The sequence below is a fragment of the Penicillium verhagenii genome (genome assembly GCF_028828195.1).
Source record: "Penicillium verhagenii strain IBT 33310 chromosome Unknown utg000005l_segment0_segment0, whole genome shotgun sequence".
In the NCBI taxonomy this organism is placed as follows: domain Eukaryota; kingdom Fungi; phylum Ascomycota; class Eurotiomycetes; order Eurotiales; family Aspergillaceae; genus Penicillium; species Penicillium verhagenii.
Genome location: NW_026643169.1, coordinates 3390507 through 3413682, shown reverse-complemented (window position 1 = coordinate 3413682; position 23176 = coordinate 3390507). Strand labels below are relative to the sequence as shown.

Here is a 23176-nt window from a genome sequence, read left to right as displayed (position 1 = left end):
CAAGTTGACTTCCTCTCTATCATAACCAAGTGCACTACTATAGGTACCTACATCTAGATATAACACTACTAGTAGTAACCATCCTGAGCATCAGGTAAACATTGAATTATCCCTCCGATTCCCGCATACATACTAAGATATCATTGATCATTTAGCCTTCCAACGCGTTCCAGAGGTTGTTTACTTTAATATTCAATTTTGCTTCCAAGATTAAAGGAAACCGATCAGTCAATAGCTAGAACTCCATCATTGAAAACTTTTGGACGCGTCCCCCTCAAGTGCTCCAAAGTCGCGACTCGCGTTCAATGTTGGTCCCTCTTCTCCCATCACTCCCCAGCTCTTTCTCTCTTCTCCTCTCTTCATCCCTCTTCATCGTTCTTCATCTCACCGGGGCAGTCATCATCTGCCCCTCGCCTTCGCTTGATCGTGAATGGTTTCAAGCACGGATCATCAACTCATTTAGACTCACCCCTCTTCCGAGCTCGAAACTCTCTCACACATCCGCATATGCACATTTCATACGACTTCTGCTCTTTCATCCAAAATGGCAGCTGAAGGCAAAGACTACACCACCAAATATGGTGGACGCGAACTTGACGGGATCTTCCGAATGAACTGGATGCTGAAACCGAAAACAGCTGTGGGGTGCAAAGTCAAGCCATCGGCCCTTGAAGCTGGAACGGATTTTTCCTTCAAACACGTCCCAAAATGGCGATTGAATGCCCGCATTGGAGAAGCACTTACTCTGTTCGGAATTGTATGGCCCGTCTCCTACCACATACTTACTGTGTTTCCCGATCACCAGGATGGCGACGAAAATGGTGCAGATATGTTCGGCGGAGTAATTGCCCTAGGCATTATCGTCATCGACCTGGCACGGCGAACTACAGGACCACATGTTTCCGACATCGCCCTGGCCCTCTACAAGCAATACTTCCCAATCGAAAGCCTGAAGCGGATTCTGTTCTGCGATGTCCGAAACGAAGAAACAGTCCACTTGGTTGAACAAATCTACGAGGAACATGGAGGACAGATGGCAGAGGGAATAATGAAGTGGCCGCAGCCTCAGTCGGAGTACCTGGCATTGCTAACTACCCCTGTGGGCAAGATCGCCGAGAGTGTTGTCCTTGGAGCATGGCCACGCGGAGCGCGTTACCTCTCCGATGTCCGTACCGACTGTACCATGTTGGGAACGCCTGGCAAGAACAACAGACTGATACATATGTTGTTCGAAATCTCCGATGTGCCTTTTGAGCTGCCCTCACTATCCTTGGAGGTCACAGAGGCCCTCCTTGGAGAGGCTACCTTCGGCCGTGACGTGGGCCAATCTTCTTTGAAGAAGCGAAAAGCGGAGGAAGATCCCGTTCAGAGTCCGGGCCAGGAAGTTCGTACTGAAAGCCTCAAGATATTCAAATCGGAGCCAGTGGATCCTGAGACTGGGGAACCGTTCAGCGAGCCAAACAAGAAGCTGGCTAGGCAGCCGACTCAGCCATTGCCACGAGGACCACCTCCAAATACAAAATGGACTCAACGTAATTTGCGAGCATACAGACACTGGCAACGATCACTGAAAAAAGCGAGAGAAATGGGATTGAAATAAGTGGAATAAAGAGGCAGAGAAAATGGCAAATCGGGGTGACGCATGATCTCGGCCAACTTTGTGATTTCAGGGCTTTGATGTTGATTTCGTGGAATCTTCTTGATGGATCATAGTAGATGCAAGTTTGATGGGACCTTGAGGTCTGTCTTTATGGCGTGGAACGTACTGTTCAGTATGTTGACAACCAAGAGAACGAGAAGTTTTAATACTAGTAGAAAAGAATAGTAGGTCTGTCCACTTGGATCTGGTGAAAAAGACTCGAGGCCGTGTACCTAGATAGATGTTTTAGTGGCCCCTCGAGATGCCTGTAGCCAAGGAGACTGATACTCAGACCTGTTTTCCCTTTTATCATTTCTTCTCATGACTATTATCGTATATCCCTCGTCACTTACTCCCAACCCCCACTAGCACCCTTGGACTCTTCTTCTGCTTTCTACTACCGTCCCGGTTTCATCCTCAAAGCTTTCTTTTTCTCTTACCTTCCCTGTGTTACTTAGCACTCCGTTATGACTTTTCTTCTTCGAAGATTATCGTTTATCGATAACATGACATACATACTAACTGATGTACATATTGTGGACATATCCCAATGAACTCCGTTTGATATGCGCACTGAGGTATCCGAACTTAACTACAGCTCCATTGGAAGCTACCCTGACTATCTATACTGGCGTTGGATATTCTAGTTCAAAACAGGTCTCCATCCCCGCCTGGGCACGAATCCTTCAACTTCCTCATCGCCGAGTACATCTTTTCCTAAACGCCCCGTCACGATACTCCGCTCAACTTCCGGACCGTGTACAAAAAAGGGTTCGAATCCACCTACTGTGCCATCCCTACTACGAGTCCGAACCCACACCCTCTTTTTGGAAGACGATGGCGTTATCCCGTCCTCATTCCGTGGCTTCACTAACGTGAACCCAGAGTTTGTTCGATCCATGCTTAGATACCAGCGGCGTTGATGAATGGACCCGATAGTATTTGTGGAACCAGGGTATGCGTTGTTCGTTTGAATCTGGATATCGACATCGTTGTCGGAATGAGTGGCTTCTGCATCCCCTGTCTGGGGTGTTTTGGCAGCCGACTCGTGTGCCGATTCCGATGTTGGTTCAATATCGGAATCGGACGTAGATGGCGGCCTTTGTGCAATGTGCCCTGGGCCGACTGGCTTTCTTCGTCGCTTGGGGCCTTTCCTGTTCGTTCGGGTGTAGTCTGTACCTTTGTCCATGCGCAAAATGACCGTGTAGTCCTTCGGTAAACGGGTTCCGTGAAGGCGGAGGCGGATTTTGCGCTGTTCGAAGAGTTAGGGAAATATGCTTACGCAAGGAAAGTCCAACACATACATTACGAAATGATTCCTGCAGCTTGTCACTTTCTGAAAGAACTTCTTCGGCCAAATGTGCATCACAGGAGTCTTCTGACCTGGAATCATCTGTCTCGGGCAGAGATATATCTGCATCATATGGCAAGATTTCATACTCTCCTGTATCCCAGATAATGACACTGCCAGTTTGGACAGAAGCGGTCTCAACCAGGTGATTCTAATAAATAAATTTGGTTAACACAATATTTTGGCATGGAGCAGACTATGACGTACCCATAGGCAATGAACTCGAGTCTCCATTGCATTCCGGTTCAGTCGCTCGCTATTCGGGTCGCCTGGTAGGCCGTACATGATCGACCAACTGACTGAGCTTGTTTTTGAAAATTGAAGTCGCAAATCATAATGGGGGCCAGCGATCGGGTGATCGTGCTGGTGGATCACGAAGTGATGTCCCTCGGGATGCTCGTTCCGTCGGTACAAATCCGCCCACTGCTTGATGGGAAGACGTGATGTTGGCCGAGAGTCCAGACTAGCGCGAGTAAACTCGTGCAACTTTGTGGAAAATATGCTGAGATGGTCAGTAACTTCGACTTCGCCTGCCTCAATAGCAGCCGTGCTGTGGTCCTTGCTGGACGGTGCCGGAAACGCCTGAGTGGCTTTGGGCCCCTGTCGGTAAATTTTGCTCTTTAGTTGTGGCGGGGAGACTGGGGCTCCGAGACTGGGTAGGATTTGCTGTAAACTTTGACGTTCCTCTGCTGATGTATCGCCCGGAATGTCTGAACTGGCCGCGCGCTTCATGTTTGGTAACTCGCATTTGTAGTTTGACGCGAGTCCTTCATAAAATTGCGCGCATCAATTGATCAATTGCTCTGATTGAAAGTTTTGCCAGTTACTAGTAATCTCCGAGTGAAGTGCCCAGATGATGCCAATTGAAAGAAGCAAACATCCATAGATTCATGCACACACAGGAGTCAGGACTCAGGAGTCAGGACTAGTACAAATGTCGGGTTTCTACTAAAGTTGGCTTTGTCCGAGATTAGTAATCTACCAGCAACTGGATTTTCTGATATGTATGCTATATACTTTGATGAATTCAAATCAAAACCAAGAAATTGCTAGCGAATGATCGATAATGGGTATTAATAACAACAAAATTCCGCTGGTAACAGTTCATCATAAACCCTGGTGGGCCAACTTGTCAACAAATCCCCACAGGTCTCTAGTGGTGGAGACTTGCCTGCACACTTTGAGGATTGTGAAATGTGTCTTTTGGATCAACTGCAGCCTTGATTTTCTGAAGCCTCTCAAGATTTGGTCCCCAGTAGGCTTTCTGTGGATCTTTCATATAGGGATCAACGTAGCCAGGGTATGCGCCGTATACTCCAGGACGGGAAGAAGAGACAACGTCGTTCAAACCATCGAGGAATTTCTTCGTCGTGGAACTGACAGGACCGATAAGACTGATGGCATAAGACTGCATCCACATGAAGGCTTCTCGGTGAGCATAGGCCGTGGCATTCACAGCGTGGTCATTCACAGCACCACCCTCCAGGTCGAAAATAACAAACCAGGCTACAGTGTCTTTTTTAGCCGAGGCAATATACTTGAACATAGCATCAACTCCATCATCTGTAATGCTCAGTTCTGGAGTAAAGGGCATCGATTTGGCGTAGAACGGGGCCGGGGTACCGCCCATGCTCGTCAGTATGAGGTCCTCAGCCTGGCTAGTGAGCATTCCAAGCCAGTCCGTCAAGTGCAAAGTAGTGCCATGATCCTTGATTGGAAAGTGTTTTTCCAATCCGAAAGCATTAAACTCCTCTTTGGACCCGAAGAATGTGCCAGACACCAAGACGCCACCTTCGAACAGCACAAGCTCGCTGGAGAATTTTCGAGAAATGTTCGGGGTCGCAATGAGATTCTGCCAGTCTTTGAAAACCTTTGCCTTGTCCGAGACATCTCCGAAGTTGACTTCGTATGTGTACTGGATGGCTTCCGCGGGCGCTTCATGGGTGTTGAGCTTGAATTCCGTGACGATTCCGAAACTGGCTGCAGCACCTTTCACCGCAAAGAAAACGTCCTGATTCTGCTCTTTGGAAGCTCTCACCACGCTGGAATTTGCGAGAACTATTTCAACCTCTGCGACATGATCGAGAGCCATGCCCCATTCACGAGACATTGGACCCAGGCCACCGATCGTGAAGTGACCGCCGACGCCTACCTGAGGGCAGCTTCCGTGGGCCACGGCCCTTCTACCCGAATGGTAAAGACGCGAATGAAGATCACCTAGCAGCGTGCCAGAGCCAACAGTCGCGATTTGAGTCTCCGGGTCAACATCGAAATGCTGAAGATTTTTTAGGTGAACAACCACTGCGCCATCATTTCCTCCGAGACCTACGATGAAGGCTTTCGTTAGTCCTGTCATGGGTCCAATGAAATGATACATACCGTAATTTGCATAGCTATGGCCTCCACTATAAGCTTGGACTTTGATGTCGTGAGTTGCTGCGCATTTGACAATCGCAGCGACTTGCTCCGTAGTCTGTGGATAGGTGATAGCGGTTGGGATGACGGGAAATTCCAAATTGTAGCGAGGAATGTTGGAGGTAAACAGAAAATCCCCTTGAAAGGCGAGCAGGTTTGCGTTGTTCCCCACAGCAGAGAGCAAGCAGTCGTGAACGACTGAGCTATGGGTAATACCCATACTGGCGAGTGGAGCAAGCTGCGGGGGATGAGACGACTGGACAGATGGGATGGAGATTGAAAATGCAAGGAATGGAAGAAAAGAAAAGAATGGAAAAGTTAAAGATGTTTTAAGGTTATAAATGTTGGAAGGGATTGAGGAAACTACCGAGTACTACTAGTAGTATGTTGCCAGTGGTTAATATGCTGGTCCCTGCATTCCATAATAGGAATGCGCAAAATTAAGGAAAGAGCGACTGTATAAAGTCAGATTCACAATTCTCATGTTTACTAGTACTGATAAATTATAATACTGATAATTGAGTATGATGTCGTATTTGCATCAGTTAATATAACGCCGGGTGGTTATCAGATAGAGAGATTTCCAGCACTCTGGCACTCCCACCCTCCCATTACTTGCCCCGATGCCTGCCAACAGCCCCGAGGCAACCAGATACAACCAGCCTCCGCGATGGCGCAATTCTCTGTCATATTCGCAGAATCCAAATGTTGCACACTTACCTTTTTATGTGAACTTGAGGGATGGTCCGCCAGGCTCACCATACACAGCGCAAGCGTCAAGCCAAGGGCCTTCTTGCTGCTTTGCAAGGCCTTGCTTGTCGACTGACCGTGTCTGGAAAAAGAATTATGTTGCGACTCGTCTTGAAGAATTACCCAGATGGAGGGAAAGCTCCTATTCGATCCGAATCCCCAGGAGCACTCGTGTGACACGGCCAAAAGCACCGCGCTCGTCTTTCAAGCCAACGACAGGCCCGTGGACTCTACTGCGGATCCATCCTCGATGCCGCCGTGCAGTCCTTGATGACCTTCATTGATGAATACCCGTCAATGTGGCTCTATGCAACAGACGGCGAATATTTCTGGCCGCAAGATATCAATCATGATAGCACGATCTTTGAATAGATCACATAGCGCTATTCGGTACTCTCCACACTCAAGTACGGGTCAAGTTACCACATATCTTGACAGCAATTGTGAGAGACAACCATTTCACTCGTCGTCGCAGTCTATCTCTCGTACACCCCGAGCGGTTATTTTTTGACCATGGCGCCAATCCTAGATGGTCTTTTCAACGAAGGTGTGAGTGAGACACAAATTTCCAAGAGGAATTGACGAGAGATCAGCCTTCGGCACAATTTCAACTTCTACATCCAACTTGTGTGAAGGAGATTTGAAGTCGGTCGACGAAGAACCCTTCCTACCAATAACCTACTACTTAGAACAATTTGATTATGGAACAAGTGCTGGTTTTGCATGTATTCCTTATGAAAAAAAAAAAAAAAAAAAGCGACTTCAACCCAAAGGGCCAAGAAAAAGTTTTTCCGTGGAGCCGGGCAAACAGGGCCAGATTGGTATTGGTGCAGAACATGTCAGCATTGCCCGCAAAATCCCTAAAATGCCCCGTCGCGTCAAACGTCGAGCACATCGAGGACGGAAGAAAGGTCGGGCAAAAGCTTCGCATCTTCGATACACATGCGGTGTGAAATGCACATACAGCGGGCATTGATATATACAAAATCAGACTATGCTGTCATGAATCTTGACTAATAAGATAGGATCAAGTATCCATCGTTACTTAATGCATTGGTATGGATGTTTATTGTTGTCTGGTTCCTGTCGAAATGGATTTTCAAACCGACTGGTGCAAGACACATCTCATCGAGGCTAACCAAAAGAAAACAGATCGCTCTGCTTCCGTGCCGAGTGTCCCACGATTGGCGATGAGATCAGGCGTGGGCAATCACACTATGCCCACTTTCAATGAAGATCCAGTCCATTTTTGGAGAGGACTCCACTCTAAGACTTCTCCGCTCGTATTCCCAAGCACATGAAAAGTACACCGTACTTAAAACACATCAAAATGATCAGAATTTCCTTCTCGTTGTCCGTCTATTACTGATGAAGAAAGCCATTTCCGTATGGTATGACCAAAATCCTCGGGCAGCGTGGTCAAGCCCCAGGTGTAGGTACATACTAGGCGCCGATCAGCTTTAGCTTTCGGGTAGATTTACTCCACTCTCGGAGGTTCCTTGCTTTTTAGGGGTTCAGGGTCTGCACGCCATATGTGCTGTGTACATGAGAACCAGGCTGACTTACAATCCCCTCAATCTTGGAAGCAATGAATATGTCTCTCAGCTGACATTTGACGCCACGAGTGCCATCATTGCAGCTCAAGAGCACGCTGAATTGCGGTACCAAGCCTCCCTTCCGCTGTTTTGTTGGGCCCATTGACTTTGGTGGACCATCCCCACAAGAGCGATGCCAAATGTGTCCAAACTTGCTAATAGATCGACAGTTTTTTGAAAATGTCCCGCGCGATGATCCTCCGGTTCGTCACAAGGGTTCTTGGCGAAACTTCAGCTCTGAAGCCTCTGATGACATGATTCACTAGTGCCATACAGCTGGAAAACTCGATCGGCAGCCTGGCCAAGGGAAAAAAAAGAACTTAAATACGGTGGTGGAACCCCTCTCAGTTCCTCAAGCTTCATGTACATCTTCCTTTGCTAAGCAATCTGCAAATACTCTACCAATATGAAGTTTGTGACAGCTATCGCGGTGCTCAGCACCCTGACCGCGCCTATCACTGCGTTACCCCAGGCAAAGCGAACCTCCGCACTTGATGTATGAATATCTCTCCCCCTGCCAAACTTTTTCGGTTTATTTGTTTGTCTGTTTCTTTCCACGAGAAGTTTAATAACATTTTGAACAAACAGTACAAGATCCCCGAGCACTGCTACCCAAACCCGTGCGCCGGAATCACCTCCACCAACACCACCTACGTCTGTGGAGACTATCGACTCGGACCCGTCACAGCACCGAAGAAATTCCCCCTCAACAACGAGCTCAGAACCTACGAGCGATTCGGCAAATTGTGCCCTGCGGAATTCCTCGAAAAGTGGGCCGGTTCCACCAACGCCTCAGATTCATACGAATATCCCCCTCAGAACGGTTTTGTTGTCAACACTGCCGGTGGTGCCATTCTCGGTAACACCACCCTCCCCGTAGGACAGAAGCTCGACCGCTTTGGCTCCGAGTACGGCTCTTTCCTGGCTCCCCTCGGCGCGCCCTACATCGAGCGTTCGCTTCCTCCAAGCAATCTCAACACATTTGATGGCGATTACCCGTACAACTACTATGTCTACCAGGTGACAAAGAGCTTTGTGGTGGGATTAGGACCTATTGCCCCGTGGTTTGAGCAGCCGGGTATGGGAACACAGTTCTTGTCGTACAAGAGTGTGAAGGAGTTGCTGGCTGGTGGATATCTGCGCAGATTGGCGCCAGAGGAGTACGATGACAAGTCTGAATACTCTGATAATTATACCCCGGGACCTTCTACGTCGCCTTCCGCGTCGGCATAATTCGATAACTATGGATTCGATAACTATGGAATGATAAATAAGTGACTAATCAATTGAATGACGGTAGAAAATATAAATTTCATCCATGGATATTGATTGGCATAAAATTTGAGGTTTTGAAAATTCCTTGAGCGTTAGTAGTTTTGTAATCCCGTTCCATCTTTGCAATCTGGTCTCGAACGTCGATGGTTTGTCGCTTCAAATCGTACCTTCCACAGGAAGAGGCCTGCGGATGATGTTCTTGCCCATGACGTTCTATTGCAGATGCTGGTAGGACCTGCTCAGAGGCAGATCTCTTGGCCTTTTTCGCGGGCGGTTGAGTTGCGGACTGGCTGGGAGTTATGGTCGGAGGTGCCTTAGTTTTATGTGAATAGTACGGACAGACTCTGGGTTTGAGAACCGACTTGCCATTCGCCTACACCCGGCCTTGTTTTGCTTTCAAATCGATTGGGCCCTGGGGGTTTCTGCCTGGACTTCAAAAAAGGCGAAACTCATTCACATGGATGTGGAGATGACGGCGGGTCGTTGTGCAAAAATTCGCCCGATTGAAGGCCCGCCTGCATCCAAACCCCCACGTTGGCGGACACATTAAAGTACCAGTCAGAGCCTCAGAGGGCCTCCTTTAAATTTTCAGACCACTCTGCAGCGGCGCGCGTCCTTCTATTCGACCATTGCCTCGATTTTGTCAGCTCTCTGAAACTGTGTCATCTGTGATTTCCAAGCCACGTGCTCTGTTCTGTTTGTCATTTTGATGCTCATACGGCAATGTTGAAACATAGGGAGTGATTGGCGACGAACCTAATAAATATACTAGCATGCATAAGTATATGTGAGTGCATAGTGGAGAGTAGAATAAAATTAAGGGGGGGATTGAAAGAAGAATGAAAGGAATAAGAGAATTGAGATGGCATCTGAGTGTTCAGATAACTGAGTTACAGTATGACCACGGATACTAGCGTACCTGATATCTCAATTGAGCAAGGACAAAACGGAAATAGAGGTAGTCCTTCAAATCATCAGGTTCCCTCATGACCAATCATTCTATTCAAATGGTAGATATTTAATCAATTCAATGCTTTACATAAAAGGTGAACACTGAAGATTCGAAGAATATACATCAAAATGAGTGCCTAAGGCCACAGGTATCAGGGGATCCACTTCATTTGATGCCTTATACTCAAGGTCTCCAGGTGGGCCGTGCGCTACAATAGGCTCAGTAAGCGTGGTCTAAGCCCGGGATCTAGAAGTACTTTAATGAGCACGACGATGGCCTGCGATTCGTCATATGTATATACCGACATTGTAGACGGGTTCGACCAGTTTGCAACAAAAATAGCGAACGTCTAAGAGAAGAGGTCGTAACTAGTACTCAAGTTGTATATCCCACGACCAGGGCTGACTTACGACTGAATGACCATTGTTCGGTGGAGTATAGTTCGGGGATTTAATGACCTGTAGGCTGTCGGCATCCCTTACTTGATATGACTCCCTGCCTCCACGCGCTCCTGTGTAACCCGAGATAAAACAAGCATCACTCAGATGCGTCATTCCAAATCGGTCCAGCAAAGCCCGACCAACATCCCTTTCAACCCAAAGCTCAAAATCGCCTTTCCAAAGTTCCTCTAGATCCACATCGGGGATGCGGGTTCTGGTCGGGGGGGGTCGGGGACCACATGATGGTCCCCGGATCGGGCAATTCCTTTGATGTCGCCAGAATAGTGAGGCAAAGTATTTTCATCTTTTACTCCTATTGAATGTGCATGCATGGTAGACCATAATATCCTGGTGGACTATCAATACTCAATCGCCTCTCATTTTGCCCAACTCCGCGGAACATCCATACAATCCACCGGATCCTACGTCTTGCACCCAATTTCCCGTCAAAGTCTATTTCCTCTCCACGACTCTTCATCGATACGCACTATGTTCACCCCGGTTCACACAACGCTAGGAGCCCTGCTTCTCTACCAAAGCTCTTCGGGGCTACTGCTACATAACGGTGCGGTCTTTGGCATTTCGTCCCTGCTATCGGACTCTATACATCGTCCGAGTAGGGATAATGTGCCCATCATTGCGGGTTTGATGTCCAGTGTGGTCCCAGTGTGGCTCCTGGCCCCCTCTCTCATCCCCAGTTACCCTGCTGCACCATTTGACTTGGCTTCCGGAGCTGCAACATTCGGTGTAGGCGTTCTTTTGGGTTGGGGAACAAAGGTAAGGATATTTCCTTTGATGAATCGATGACCACAAGCACTGACGGGTGGTTGGTTTTGAATTTTGCAGAATGGCCGCGGTTGTACTTCAGGGCATATGCTTTGTGGCTTGTCACGCCTGTCTGTGCGTTCGATGATTGCGACGGCTCTGTTCTTCACCACGGCTCTCGTCACTGCCAATATCAGTGGAGGAAGCGGTATCCCGCCGTGTGCAACAGGTCCTTGCTATAATTCAATCTACCCATCGGTAGCAGAGTTATCATTCATGATCGGCGCTGTACTATTTTCTAGCATTACAAATTTGATTGTTGTACCGAAGGTACTTCCACGGTCAGAGACATCAAGAACCTTGTTTTCCTATCTCGCCGGATTGGAGTTTGGGGTTGGGCTGTTCATCACTGGAATGGCCGACCCGGCCAAGGTTTCGAGGTTCTTCGCCTTCCTAACGGATATCTCTCGCTTCGATCCTTCTTTGGCATTGATCATCGTCTTTGGCATCGGTCCATCACTGGTGACATATTTGTTGAACAGCCCCGGGAAAATAGGAGGCAAAGAAAAGCCAGGGAAAAAACCCACGCTCGCTGAGAAATGGAGAATTCCCTCGACAACGGTGGCTGACATCGACGGGAGATTTGTTGCAGGTGCCGTGGCATTTGGGATTGCTTGGGGTCTAAGGGGAGTGTGCCCTGGACCGGCTATTCTGCGTTCGATCCTCCAGCCCACTTGGGGACTGGTAACAATGAGTGGATACTTCCTTGGGGGCATGTTTTAAGTGGGCTTTGAGAAGGATCAATAGCATGACGAAGTGATGTTTTTGTATAATAATTGTTCCAAGGCTGAGGTGTATCTAATAGTAATAAACATATGCGTGATGCGTTGGCTGAATTCAGTGCTTGCCGAGATAAGAATAACAATTCGCTTCAATTATGAACTGTACACGAGAATCAGCATGATTCATATGAGACGTAAAATTCAAGTCCGGGGCCTGGTGTATAGGGGTATCTTATGCAAAATAAAAGGGGGAGGGAGACCGCCTAAAAAAAGAAAGCTCAACCAGCGGTAAGGGTCGGAGAAGGCTTACAATTCAGTCTTTTTGTTCAGACGAATGGCTTGCTCTTCGGGATCTTCAGCCATGCGTGCTTTCACGGTTGCTGATTGACCGAGGAAACCTTCCAATTCCATCCACTCCGCGGCAAAAGCTGTGATGAGAACGGTCCAGTCTTCGACTGTAGCCATATCCAGATGCTCTGCATCATCATCGATAGTGTGCCAGACATGAGAAAATCCCTTGAATGGTGCAAAGTCGATAACGTGCAAGATATCCACGCCTCGCGCCAGGAAAGGAATATGATCGTCCTGAATACCACCCATAGCGACAACTTGATGCGAATCCTTGGAGGTATCGATGAACCATGGACTGGTTGATGAGGACTTAAATTGACCCAATGACCTTAGTCGCTGTTCCAAGCCACCCATATTTTGATAAGCCCAGTGAGTAGTCTGGTAGAAGGACATGATATTAGGACTCTTAGAGCCCAGTAAATCCAAAAGAACGAATAGTGAGATAGAGGACAGTTTTGTCTTGAATGTAGACATGGCCGGGTTCATTTGTTGATCCCAGGTTTCCGCCAGTGAGCGTGCCCCGTATAGAGAGTCTGTACTTGTCCAGGTTTCAAATGCTTCTTCGCCGTCGAGAAAAAGGACCTGAATGCCGCACTCTTCCTCGAAGGCAGGGTCCAGCCCCTTCTCCCGCATCGCAGCCCATTTTTTGTCCAGCGCGATATCAATAGTGCGCATTGCATGCATAATCATAGCGCATGGTGCAGCACTGTCAATTGCACCAATGAAGCCCTCCGGGGTCAATTTGCTGTCATAGTGGGCGACTAATGTGAGTCGTTCAACGTCTCCAACGGGGGCGCCTGGGGGATCACGGTATGCGATTATGTTGACAAACGGCACGTCTTTGCCCTGGGAAACCGGTGTTTCAGAGGTGGAATTTTGGAGTTCGATCTCCCATTTGGGCACAGTCGTCCGTATGTAGTTGACTAGGTGATCGAGGACCGCATCGTGGCCAGGGGTGCCAGGTACACGAGTCTGGAGGATAGGAGACAAGATGGCCCCGTTATGGATATTAAACTCGTCACTTGGCCGTGGCAATGTCTTCAGTGTCTCATCAGATAGTTCCTCATAAGCTCGTCCAGGTCGTAGAAGGAGGAGTAGGCTCAAGCATAGTAGTATGAAACGGCCACATGGGCTAGAGGAAGTCAAAAACATGACGACGAGCGGCCGAAATGCTATGAGCTCATGGCTTTTTTTTCAGGCAATATTAGCACACAGCTCGAGTGATAAGTTTGCTCGGCACTTCAAGGCATGAGAAGCAATGGGGGGCCGGGGTCCAGGGAGTTGAGTCTTGACAGTTCCCTTGGTTTCCAACAGGAGGAATGCCAAGGCGGTCGCGATCGTCATATCGTCGGGCTTTCCGCTCGGGGGACCAACTCCAAACCTTCTCCAACATCATGCGGCATCTTCTCCTCCACCCTCAATTGCGCGTGGCGCTTCCGAGATCAGTCCAACGGGACCTTCGAACTCAATTATGGGTTCGTTTCAAATCCCAGGTGCCCCGACCATCCAAGCGCCATGAACCAGCAGCACCCGAATCAAAAGAATTAAACTCAACATCGGCACGCGTACCAACCCCGAGCGCTTCCAAAACAAATATTCGTAGAGGTGATTTGATTCCGTCAAATACCGGGGATGAGTGATGGGTTATATGTTAACCGAGACTTTGCAGGGCCACCGGAGCGTATACTGGTTTACTATGGAGGAACAGGCCGAGCCATGTTCTTAGGCATGCTACGGGTATCGACCATTCTTCTTTTTGGTGCAGCATGTTTAATTGTGGCACCATCCTGCTACACAGATGAAAATGAATGGTATATTACACCACTAGGTATGTGATATTCCTAGGCCGTCTTGGCCGTCTTGGCTATCTTGGCTCCATGTCACAACAAGCCCGGAATTAACAAGCTTGTAAACAGTGATTGCTGGTGGTGCTATGCCCATGCTGTTTGTTGCTTTCACATCAGCACCCTATGTCAACTTTGTTCACCTGGCTCTTCCTGCTTTTGCACGGAGATCTCGGGAAGCGGCAGTTCATTATGCCAAAGATCTACCACCAACAGCTGTGCTCTATTTGAACACTATGCGGTTCAATACCATTCCTCGTACTATTCAGGTCCGTGTTGGTGATCTTGTTCCAAACAAACATGCACTCCGCCCAGTTACTTTTCGGAACACAAGGCCAGTCGAGCGGCCTTGGTGGATGGGGAAACTCCCTACCCAGTTCTATACTGGCGATCATAGCCAAGCAGGACGCCAGTCTTCGGCATTTTATCCTGAGGTTTGGCCCAGCATTTTTCAGCGCATACAAGGCAAACCACCAGGATCAATGAATCGTTAGGTAATGACCAACTATACCTTTTGTTCATAGAACAGTATGTTCTTAAACTATTTAATAGGTGAAATTTATGATATTAGGGTTGACGTTCACACACCCTTCGATGCTCCTGCAGCAAATCCACATCAATTGATTGAACTATAACTTGCTACACACCCTAGTTTCTTCACAAACCAACGGCTGCCACTTTGTTCTATGCATAATTTGGCTGACGCGATATCGTGTTCCAACATACTTCCTGCATGGTTTGATACACTTAGTAGTCCTCGACATGCAACATTGGGCTTTTCCGATGCCCTTACTCGTCCGCATACGCTAAAACCAGCCGCCTGCGCCGAGTCTGCGTTGAGCCTGCGTTGAGCATTCTAAGTCTTCTGTTTGGGATTGTATTCTGCATCGAGCCTGCGCGCCGAGCCTGCGCTGAAAGTTACCCTGTGTGCTGAAATCCGCATCCTCGAGACGCAGCAGCGACCCCTCCGATATTTCTGCATTATTCTTCTCAACCTGTTCCTCTTTTCCCTCCAACTTCTCTTTAGTTAACTTCTCCGTTATTCAACTTCCCACTTCCCAGTTGTTTTCAAGTCTATCTTCAAACCAACGATAAACATCACCATGGATTACAAGACCGAATTCTTCAACTTGACCTCCACTGAGGTGCGCTTGCTGCTTTTGTCGATTGTGTGTCCTAAGCGCATCGAACATGTTAGTCCTAACCCGCTTGTCACCATCTCTCACACACCCAGATCCCTCATCGACTCCTCGTGACTTGGCACTTCTTCGGCCCTAAATATCCTCATTTGATGCCCTGACTGACACCCCTACCAGTTTGACTTCATGATGCTGGGCGAGCTTGTGAACACTACTTCTCCCATTGCTCGAGCCAACTACTTCAGTGCACGAGAGCGTCTGATTGAAGGAGTCGAGAAGGAAAACGATCCGAATCAGTCCGTACTTGACGAGGGGATCGACGGAGACGTCACCCCTACCAAGAACACCCCTTCCAAGGGCGGAAAGAAGTAGGCTATTGGCTACGGAAAGAAATTGTCAAGAGAATAGGAATCCGTTGGTTTACATCGAATTATTCGCAACCCCCTGTGGAGGAGATTATGAATGCCTGTTAGGAGGCCATGTGCCACCTTTGATTTCGAATCTCTTTTGTTGCACAAGCGGAGTTACGGGCGTCTCTTGTCTTGTCTTTTATGTTGTTTGTTTCGGAAGTCAGTTCGCAGCTGCTCCTCAGAATAGCTGGACTTCATGATGTTTTACGGTTTTTAGTTCCCAAATTCTAAGTCTTCTCTTTGGGATTTGATTCTCCGCCCTTTCTTTACATCTGATTCCTCGCGCTGGAGGGTCTACGTAAACCTAAATTCCTTCGTTTGATGATAACCGCTTAAACTCTGCAGACGTAGATGATGTTGTCGGGTGTATTCGATTCTTAGCATTGACTTGGATGTCACCAATCGCGTAAATCATTAAGCCCATGATCTGCTTCCCTCATTTTGTAGCACAGTCCATGGCTCTTTTGACTCATTGCAGGTCGCCTGGACGGCGTACGTCGTTCTTCTTGTGTGGGGTTTTCTTATTTATTGTTAAGAGCCGTTATCGCGAGAAATTACTGCGCCAGTCTAAGAATGTTAAAGGTTTCTAGATACCTTGTAGGTGGCATACATCATACGTTAAAGCTGCAAGTCTTGTAAGGTATTGTGAATGCGAGATAATTGATCAACATTCAATTCAAAGAGCATCACATACGTCCGTCCGAGTCCATACGCGCCTTAACCCCGAGATATCAGAACAAAAGAGACATGACACTAGATATGGTCGATGCTCAAGATTGGGAGAGAAAATGAAACTAATCCAAAGAAGAAGTAAGATAAGAGACGGCCCAGTAGCATTGTCATCAAAACCCCCTTTCAAAGTGCTTCAATCGCTTTGCGCAAAACCTCAAGGCCGAGGTCCGTAACCCCATCAGAACCCTCTTTACTGGAAGTAGATTCGCGCAACGCCCAGGCAACATCACTCCACCAACCTAGGCCAACATAACCACCGCCCTTGCGGCGCTCCAAGCTTTCTTTCAAGCGACTGGTGTGCTCCCACTGTTTCGCAGCTTCTTCGGCGCGCTCAATGACCTTATTGGAGATACCGCACATAGATGCACAATGCATACCGAAACTGCCTTCCGCAACTCCCTTTTCAAGTTTGTAGAGGAAGGTAACGCGGCGCTCGGTTTCATCGACATGGATTGCCATACGCTTCGGTGCAATTTCAGGGTGGCCCTCGAACTCTGCTGCGAGGGAGTGGTAATGTGTTGCGAAGAAGCCCATTGCGCCGATGTGTGTAGCGATGTGGTGGAGAACAGCTTGTGCGACAGCGACACCGTCGTACGAACTGGTTCCACGACCCAGCTCGTCAAGGATCACTAGGGATCTGGGTGTGGCCTCGGAGAGAATCTTCTTGGTTTCGGATAGTTCGACGAAGAAGGTGGACTGTGCGGCGAAGATGTTATCGTTGGCTCCAAGACGTGACATGATGCGGTCGACGGGAGTGAGTCGTGCGGATTGGCAGGGAATATAACATCCAATCTGCGCCATGATAACTGCGACACATGTCTAGGGACTGTTAGCTGATAATTCGGGGGGATGAGAGTAATAAGAGAGCCATACCATGCGGAGAAGGGTAGACTTTCCGGCGGCATTGGCACCGGTAAGTAGGTCGATATTGGGTTTATCTCCACCAAGCTGAACGTTGTTGGGGATGAAGTCCTCAACAGAAGAAAGAAGACAAGGGTGACGGAGCTCTTCGAATTCCAGAACGCTTCGTTCATCCTCTACAAAGACAGGTCGGCAGCTAGGCTGACCCAGCGAGGCAGACGCCTTCGCCAGACTAATCAAGCAGTCCAGCTGGGAGATGATGCGGACAGCCGCCAGCCATGTGGCGTAATGCTCATCAAAGCGAGCATGGAACCGACCTGCGACCTCCTTGACAATCTGACCGTGCGTTTCTTGAGCCTCCTGGAGCTTCCGGATAAGACTTCGGAGCTCCGGGAAGTAGTATCGCTTGACCTGCTTAGTGGCAGACATCTGATCCCAGTTCTTGGGAATGTTCTTGACCTTAACAGGCACTTCAAGCTGATAGATCTCCTTACCGTTGTCACGGTAGCAGATTGAAGTAGACCCCAAATCGCGGCGTGCCTTCTTGAGGACGTTATCAAGGTCCTTGTGCAGCTGTTCGATGATCGCTTGCGAGTTATCAAAATCTTCTTCAACACCAGGCTCTGGGACGAGGATGCCATTCTCCTTAGCCTTGGGTCGATCAAAGGCCGTCTTCCAGTACCCCAGAAGTTCAGTCAGATCGGGCATCCCCGAAATCAACTGCCCAATGATACCTTCGCCGGCACCGGAATCTTTGAGATGACCCATAGTGTAATCGATTTGCTCGAAGCCCTCTAGAACACGCACAAAGTCCTGGGCCTTGCATTGTCCTGCGTGGACTCGAGAGATCAGCCGCTCCAAGTCAGGCATCTTAGTTAACTGTGAGGAGAACTGATCTCGAATACTTGGGTCGGCGTTCAAGGCGTCAACGGCATCCAGACGAGCATTTATTCTCTTTGCGTCCATCAACGGGTGACAAACCCATTGCTTGAATGTTCGTTTACCGAAAGGTGTGATACAGCAGTTGAGAAGTTGGAACAAAGTACCCTCGGCGCCTCCATCAAAGGAGTTGGCGAAAATCTCCATGTTGATCAAGGTCTGACCGTCTAGCACCAGACTGGAGGCCTTCTTGATGGGATCGTACCATGTGAAATTGCCAATAGTGATCAAATCCTTGTCAATCTTCAGAACGCGCAGGTACTGAACTAGAGCACCGAAAGCCGACATAACTAGCTCCTTCTCTCGGGCCTCACGGAGTGTCTCGGGCCAAGCCTTGACATTCTCATCGTCTTGAGATACGAAGTACTCTGCAGCGTCGAGCTCTTTCAGCGTTATGTCAGCCTCCCAGAATTCTCTGCCCGGCTTCAAGTGATTCCACAGAGTGGTTGGTCCAGTGTTGTTCTTCAGAATTCGCATGGTCTTCGTCGAAACACAAGATTTCTCAAGCAGCAATTCCTGAGGACGGGTCTGCGCAACGAAGGTCTCGAACTTGGTCATATCCACATCATCCACGAACTCAGACATGAAAAATTGGCCAGTTGCGGTATCAACGAAAGCAATACCAAAGGCAGGGAGGTCGTCCACGATGGCCTCCTTAATAGCAACACAGTAGGTGGACATGTCATCCTGAAGCATCGAACCTTCCACAAGTGTACCGGTTGTGAGAACACACGCTAGCTCTCGCTTGATAATCTTGTCCTCTTTTCCACCCTTCTTGGCATCTCTCTCGCGCATCTCCTTGCCCAGGGCAGATTCAGACTGGTCAACACGAGCAATCTTGAATCCCTTGGCCACAAATTGATTTGCCCAGTGAGACAAACTCATCTCAGGAACACCAACCATGCGCATGTTGACTCGATCAGTAAGTTTCAAATCAAAAAGCTGATGGCCAATAGTGGCATCGTTCTCGTATAGCTCATAAAACTTTCCCTTCTTGAAGAACACAACAGTGTCCCAAAACTTCTGTTTGATTTCCCAGTACTGTTTTTCGAAAGGCGAGAATTTGGCCCAGGCGAATGGGGGAATATAGATGGTCCGAGGATCATACTCTGGGTGACCCTTAGGGTTACCGTCGATGTCCTTGATATTTGCAAGCCAGGGGTATCGATCCTCTGGTTCCTTCGTATGGGCCTTTTCTTTTCTGGTTGAGGTGCTAAGTGTCGATTTCGATTCGACGGCACGCTCTTTTCGAGGCGCATTGTTCTCCGGGTCAAACTTCCACTGTTGTGCAGTGCCAGCCGATCCCTCTGGGATGTCGATATCGATTTCCTCGTCGGCTGGGGGAGGTGGCATAGATGCCGACTGGTTCGAATTCTTGCGTGAAGATTGGGTGGCAGGTCTTTTCCGTTTCGGTACGGGCGCAGCGTCTTCATCTGAATCATCGGCAACAACGAAGTCGTCCATTTCTGTGTCCAAGTTAGTTGCAGCGCGGGTTACTCGTTAGCTCGAGGCAGAGCTTACCATCGTCCGAGTATCCAGCATCGCCCGCGGCTTCCTCAAAGTCATCATCATCACTCTCCACGACAGTCCTTTGTCTCTTACTGGCTCGACCATTCTGCCTGCTCGGACGGAAGATCACATCGTCGTCCTCTTCGCCCTCCGAATCAGACTCTTTGTAGCTGACCGGCTTCTTCTTGCCCTGATCAGGATGGTAAGAATAAGGTCTTTATAGATAAGTTAGTTGACATTTCACATACCCGACGAGAAGGAGACATTGTGGTATCTGGCGCGTTATTGCCTTTTGTCTGTTAAAAAAAGGCAGAGTCGTCAGCATCCAGATTGTTAGGCGCGCAATCATCTGAAACCAACCTTTACACCGGCATCTTCCTCAGCTTCATCCGGAATAGGTAGATCGCTACTTGGGACAGGACTCAAATCCGCGGCGAAACTCGAGAAGCTTCTTTTCTGCGTTGTGGGTGTTTGTTTGGTCGCACCAACACCGCGTTTCTCGGAGGCTCGTTGTGCGGGGGACGACGCAGGTTCACGGGGTTTGGCGGAAGAGGGAGTCGCGGGGGAGGATTTTTGGAAGAATCCTAAAATTGATTTTTGGCTTTTCATGTTCTGGGTACTAGAAGTCGTTCGCTTCAGCGCGGTCGAAGGAGGCGTCCCCTTAGGCGATGAGGCATCGGCCTTGGCCATTGTCAGTCAATTCGCTAATTATACTTATAATGCAATTAGGGGTAATGAAGGTCTATGCAATGCAAATATAAAGCCCGACTTGAAGCATCGACGGGGTATAGAAATTGTTCAAGTGGAGGTCAAACTCGCAAATGTCAGGGAGAGTCTAGAGATAAAGGACGGAGGCGCGGATCCAGGCGCGGATCGCGTCGACGCGTAAAGTGGTGCGGTCTTGGCGGGTCCGATTGTACGTATCACAAGTGACAACCTCCTTACAGTTTTCCGCCCAAAAATGATGCAAAAGAGATGAAGATGATTCACAATGCAAAGTAATGTACAGATGCTATACGCTATGTGTAGAGTAAAACTAGAATTACAAAGTGGAGATGCTGGATTCCAAGGGTTCCGGACTTATTCCACAGCATCGGGCGATGATTGCCATCCAGGCGCTGTCAGTCCCTTGGCGACGAACTCCTCGTCACTTACAATCTCCACAATTTTGAACTTCCACTTGCCCATCTTGAGCATAAGAAGCTTTTCGTCAATGACAAACTCCTGTGTCTTCTCAGCAGACCAGGGCCGAATAGGAGTAAAAGCGAGATCATCCGACATGGGGCCGCTGTCTCCAGGACGACTGCCCACAGCAGCACCATTATTAAGGATCACGCGGTGGCCCTCGCCCTTCGATGCAACAAGGCCTGCTGACCATAGAATCTTGTTGAACGGCTGGTTGTAGACGAGAGACTTCGGAAGGATCACTTTGGCGCTCGGCATGTTGGCAAAGTTGGTTTGGGGAGCATAAGCGTTACCGGATTGCGGTGTGCTGTAACCAGCCATGGGCGATTGAGCGTGGCCAGCAGGGGGGCTGGAGCTCCGAGGCATAGGTGAAGGCTGACCCGTCGATGATCTTGGGCGGAACAGCTGGCGGTGTTGGAGAGACACGGCTTCTGCCTCTTTCTTGCCGTGAATCAATTCCACGAATTCATGGGCCAAGCGATGCTGAGCCAATCGCTTGGAAGGGTCAACATTCTGCTCCTCCATGAGCGTGGCAATCTCAGGCAGAGGAATGAAGGTAAACAGCTTCAAATATCGCTCCACCGTGTCGTCGGGCGTGCGAACGAAGAACTATGTGAAGGGTCAGACACGAATATTGAAGAATTCGAACATTGAGCTTACCTGATACAGCTCGAAGGTAGATGTCATGTCCTTGTCAAGCCAAATGGCATTACCAGCAGATTTGCCAAACTTCTCACCCGAGGCCGATGTCAACAATGGCGTGGTAAATCCGATGGGACGGTCCAACTCCGATTCCAGAGGGTTTCGAACTTGCTCATCGGCAGTGTTGCGACTGATAGACTTCACCGCATCCATTCCAAACAGAATATTTCCATACTGATCAGACCCTCCGACCTGCACTTGTGTTCCTTTCTTGAATAGATGCCACCAATCCCATCCTTGAAGGAGTGGGTACGAGAACTCTGCAAAGGACATTCCGTCACCTTGGTTCATTCGATTCTTAACACTGTGAAAGCATGTTAGAAAATTATAGTCAAGCAATCGCAAGAATAGAAAGCTCACGTATCCCGACCAAGCATGGGTCCAAGTCGCATAAACGCTCCAAGGTCACGCAAGACTTCAACAAAAGAAGTAGAGTTCCACCAAGTGTTATTGTTGACCAAAGTCCGTTTCCAAATCATTTTCCGCTCATAGCCATGTTTCCTGCCATACTCCTCAATGCTTGAGCCCAGCTTCTTCAACTGCATATGCATGCTCGCCATGTTCGCCTTTCGGACCGACGTGTGGACCTGCTCTCGTCCCTTCAATCGACCGGTGGGATCGCCAACTCGAGATGTAGCTCCGCCCAACTATACTTTGTTAATCAAGATCCACCAACAACCAGCTGAGGCTTGTGACCGCAAAACTCACTAAGAATGTAACCGGAAGACCCCACACATATCCCCAGGCCAATACCATGAACGGTAGCATGTGACCGACGTGCATGGAAGGTGCTGTGGGATCGATTCCGACATATATTCCGGCTCTCTTCTCCGTAAATACTTTGTGTAGTAATTCGCGCTCCCTAGGATCCAGAACATGTCAATTAAAAGCTTCTCGATTTGAGAAAGGCTTTATAGAAGCCAGTTCAGAGTAGAACAATTGTCACGTACCCAACAACATCATGAAGGAGCCCTCGCTCCTCTAGATGAGCAGCAAAGTCCTTTCTCTTGCCTGCCTTAATCTCCTCAGCATGCTTTGCCCACTCCTTCTTGCCATCTTCTATGCGCTTGAGGTAGTTTTGTGTAATGAATCGTTGTTGTTGCTGTAATAGCAGCTTTGGATGTTGCGATAATGACACCGGCCGACGGAGTTCGCGGAAAAGTGTATTTGTTTGCGTCGCTTGAGAAAAGCTACGTGCTCCGTGTGGTGTTGGCTGCAGGGCGCGAGGATTGTACCATTGCGCTCGAAGGAGCGGAACTGACCGTGACCGCATTGCGCCGATCGTTGGCAGACAGAAGTGTAATGGAGCTTGGAATTGTAACTTAGGAGCGATTGAAATTGTCCGCGGTCGCGATAATCGGATTCGCACCGATAAGACATAACGGAACAACAATGATGCGGCGCATTCTACAATCAGATTCAAGGGCCAGGGCCCAGGTGTACCGTGTAAGCAAGCACAACTTGGCCTTTTTGATCGACTTCTCGCTGGACTTATTTCGAAAAACAGAATAAAAAACGAATTGGTAAATTATGGCTCTAT

At 48.6% G+C, this 23176-nt stretch overlaps 10 protein-coding genes across 10 annotated transcripts; 5 read left to right on the top strand and 5 right to left on the bottom strand.

The window, feature by feature from the left end:
* Window positions 1-544: 544 nt before the first annotated feature.
* Window positions 545-1600, top strand: N7466_004797 (uncharacterized protein; the record flags this gene model as incomplete). Its single annotated transcript, XM_057164194.1, has 1 exon — window positions 545-1600. The coding sequence occupies one exon, from the start codon at window positions 545-547 to the stop codon at window positions 1598-1600; it is 1056 nt and encodes a 351-aa protein (XP_057022875.1).
* Window positions 1601-2282: 682 nt separating this feature from the next.
* Window positions 2283-3722, bottom strand: N7466_004796 (uncharacterized protein; the record flags this gene model as incomplete). The annotated part of the gene is made up of 3 exons (XM_057164193.1): window positions 2283-2891; window positions 2944-3141; window positions 3198-3722. 3 exons carry the CDS (start codon window positions 3720-3722, stop codon window positions 2283-2285), a joined length of 1332 nt encoding a protein of 443 aa, XP_057022874.1.
* Window positions 3723-4143: 421 nt separating this feature from the next.
* On the bottom strand, window positions 4144-5625 carry N7466_004795 (FAD-binding oxidoreductase; the record flags this gene model as incomplete). The annotated part of the gene is made up of 1 exon (XM_057164192.1): window positions 4144-5625. The coding sequence occupies one exon, from the start codon at window positions 5623-5625 to the stop codon at window positions 4144-4146; it is 1482 nt and encodes a 493-aa protein (XP_057022873.1).
* Window positions 5626-8156: 2531 nt separating this feature from the next.
* On the top strand, window positions 8157-8983 carry N7466_004794 (TNT domain-containing protein; the record flags this gene model as incomplete). Its single annotated transcript, XM_057164191.1, has 2 exons — window positions 8157-8246; window positions 8339-8983. The coding sequence occupies 2 exons, from the start codon at window positions 8157-8159 to the stop codon at window positions 8981-8983; spliced, it is 735 nt and encodes a 244-aa protein (XP_057022872.1).
* Window positions 8984-10906: 1923 nt separating this feature from the next.
* N7466_004793 (YeeE/YedE family protein) lies at window positions 10907-11965 on the top strand (the record flags this gene model as incomplete). Its single annotated transcript, XM_057164190.1, has 2 exons — window positions 10907-11194; window positions 11264-11965. 2 exons carry the CDS (start codon window positions 10907-10909, stop codon window positions 11963-11965), a joined length of 990 nt encoding a protein of 329 aa, XP_057022871.1.
* Window positions 11966-12270: 305 nt separating this feature from the next.
* N7466_004792 (glutaminyl-peptide cyclotransferase family protein) lies at window positions 12271-13467 on the bottom strand (the record flags this gene model as incomplete). Its single annotated transcript, XM_057164189.1, has 1 exon — window positions 12271-13467. One exon carries the CDS (start codon window positions 13465-13467, stop codon window positions 12271-12273), a length of 1197 nt encoding a protein of 398 aa, XP_057022870.1.
* A 242-nt stretch (window positions 13468-13709) lies between these two features.
* Window positions 13710-14653, top strand: N7466_004791 (uncharacterized protein; the record flags this gene model as incomplete). Its single annotated transcript, XM_057164188.1, has 3 exons — window positions 13710-13920; window positions 13985-14143; window positions 14232-14653. 3 exons carry the CDS (start codon window positions 13710-13712, stop codon window positions 14651-14653), a joined length of 792 nt encoding a protein of 263 aa, XP_057022869.1.
* Window positions 14654-15262: 609 nt separating this feature from the next.
* Window positions 15263-15670, top strand: N7466_004790 (uncharacterized protein; the record flags this gene model as incomplete). The annotated part of the gene is made up of 2 exons (XM_057164187.1): window positions 15263-15352; window positions 15476-15670. The coding sequence occupies 2 exons, from the start codon at window positions 15263-15265 to the stop codon at window positions 15668-15670; spliced, it is 285 nt and encodes a 94-aa protein (XP_057022868.1).
* An 893-nt stretch (window positions 15671-16563) lies between these two features.
* N7466_004789 (mismatch repair ATPase MSH6) lies at window positions 16564-20439 on the bottom strand (the record flags this gene model as incomplete). The annotated part of the gene is made up of 5 exons (XM_057164186.1): window positions 16564-17259; window positions 17314-19706; window positions 19762-19939; window positions 19998-20045; window positions 20110-20439. 5 exons carry the CDS (start codon window positions 20437-20439, stop codon window positions 16564-16566), a joined length of 3645 nt encoding a protein of 1214 aa, XP_057022867.1.
* Window positions 20440-20829: 390 nt separating this feature from the next.
* N7466_004788 (tyrosine--tRNA ligase MSY1) lies at window positions 20830-22909 on the bottom strand (the record flags this gene model as incomplete). The annotated part of the gene is made up of 5 exons (XM_057164185.1): window positions 20830-21543; window positions 21595-21940; window positions 21997-22283; window positions 22345-22498; window positions 22587-22909. The coding sequence occupies 5 exons, from the start codon at window positions 22907-22909 to the stop codon at window positions 20830-20832; spliced, it is 1824 nt and encodes a 607-aa protein (XP_057022866.1).
* Between the last annotated feature and the right edge of the window lie 267 nt (window positions 22910-23176).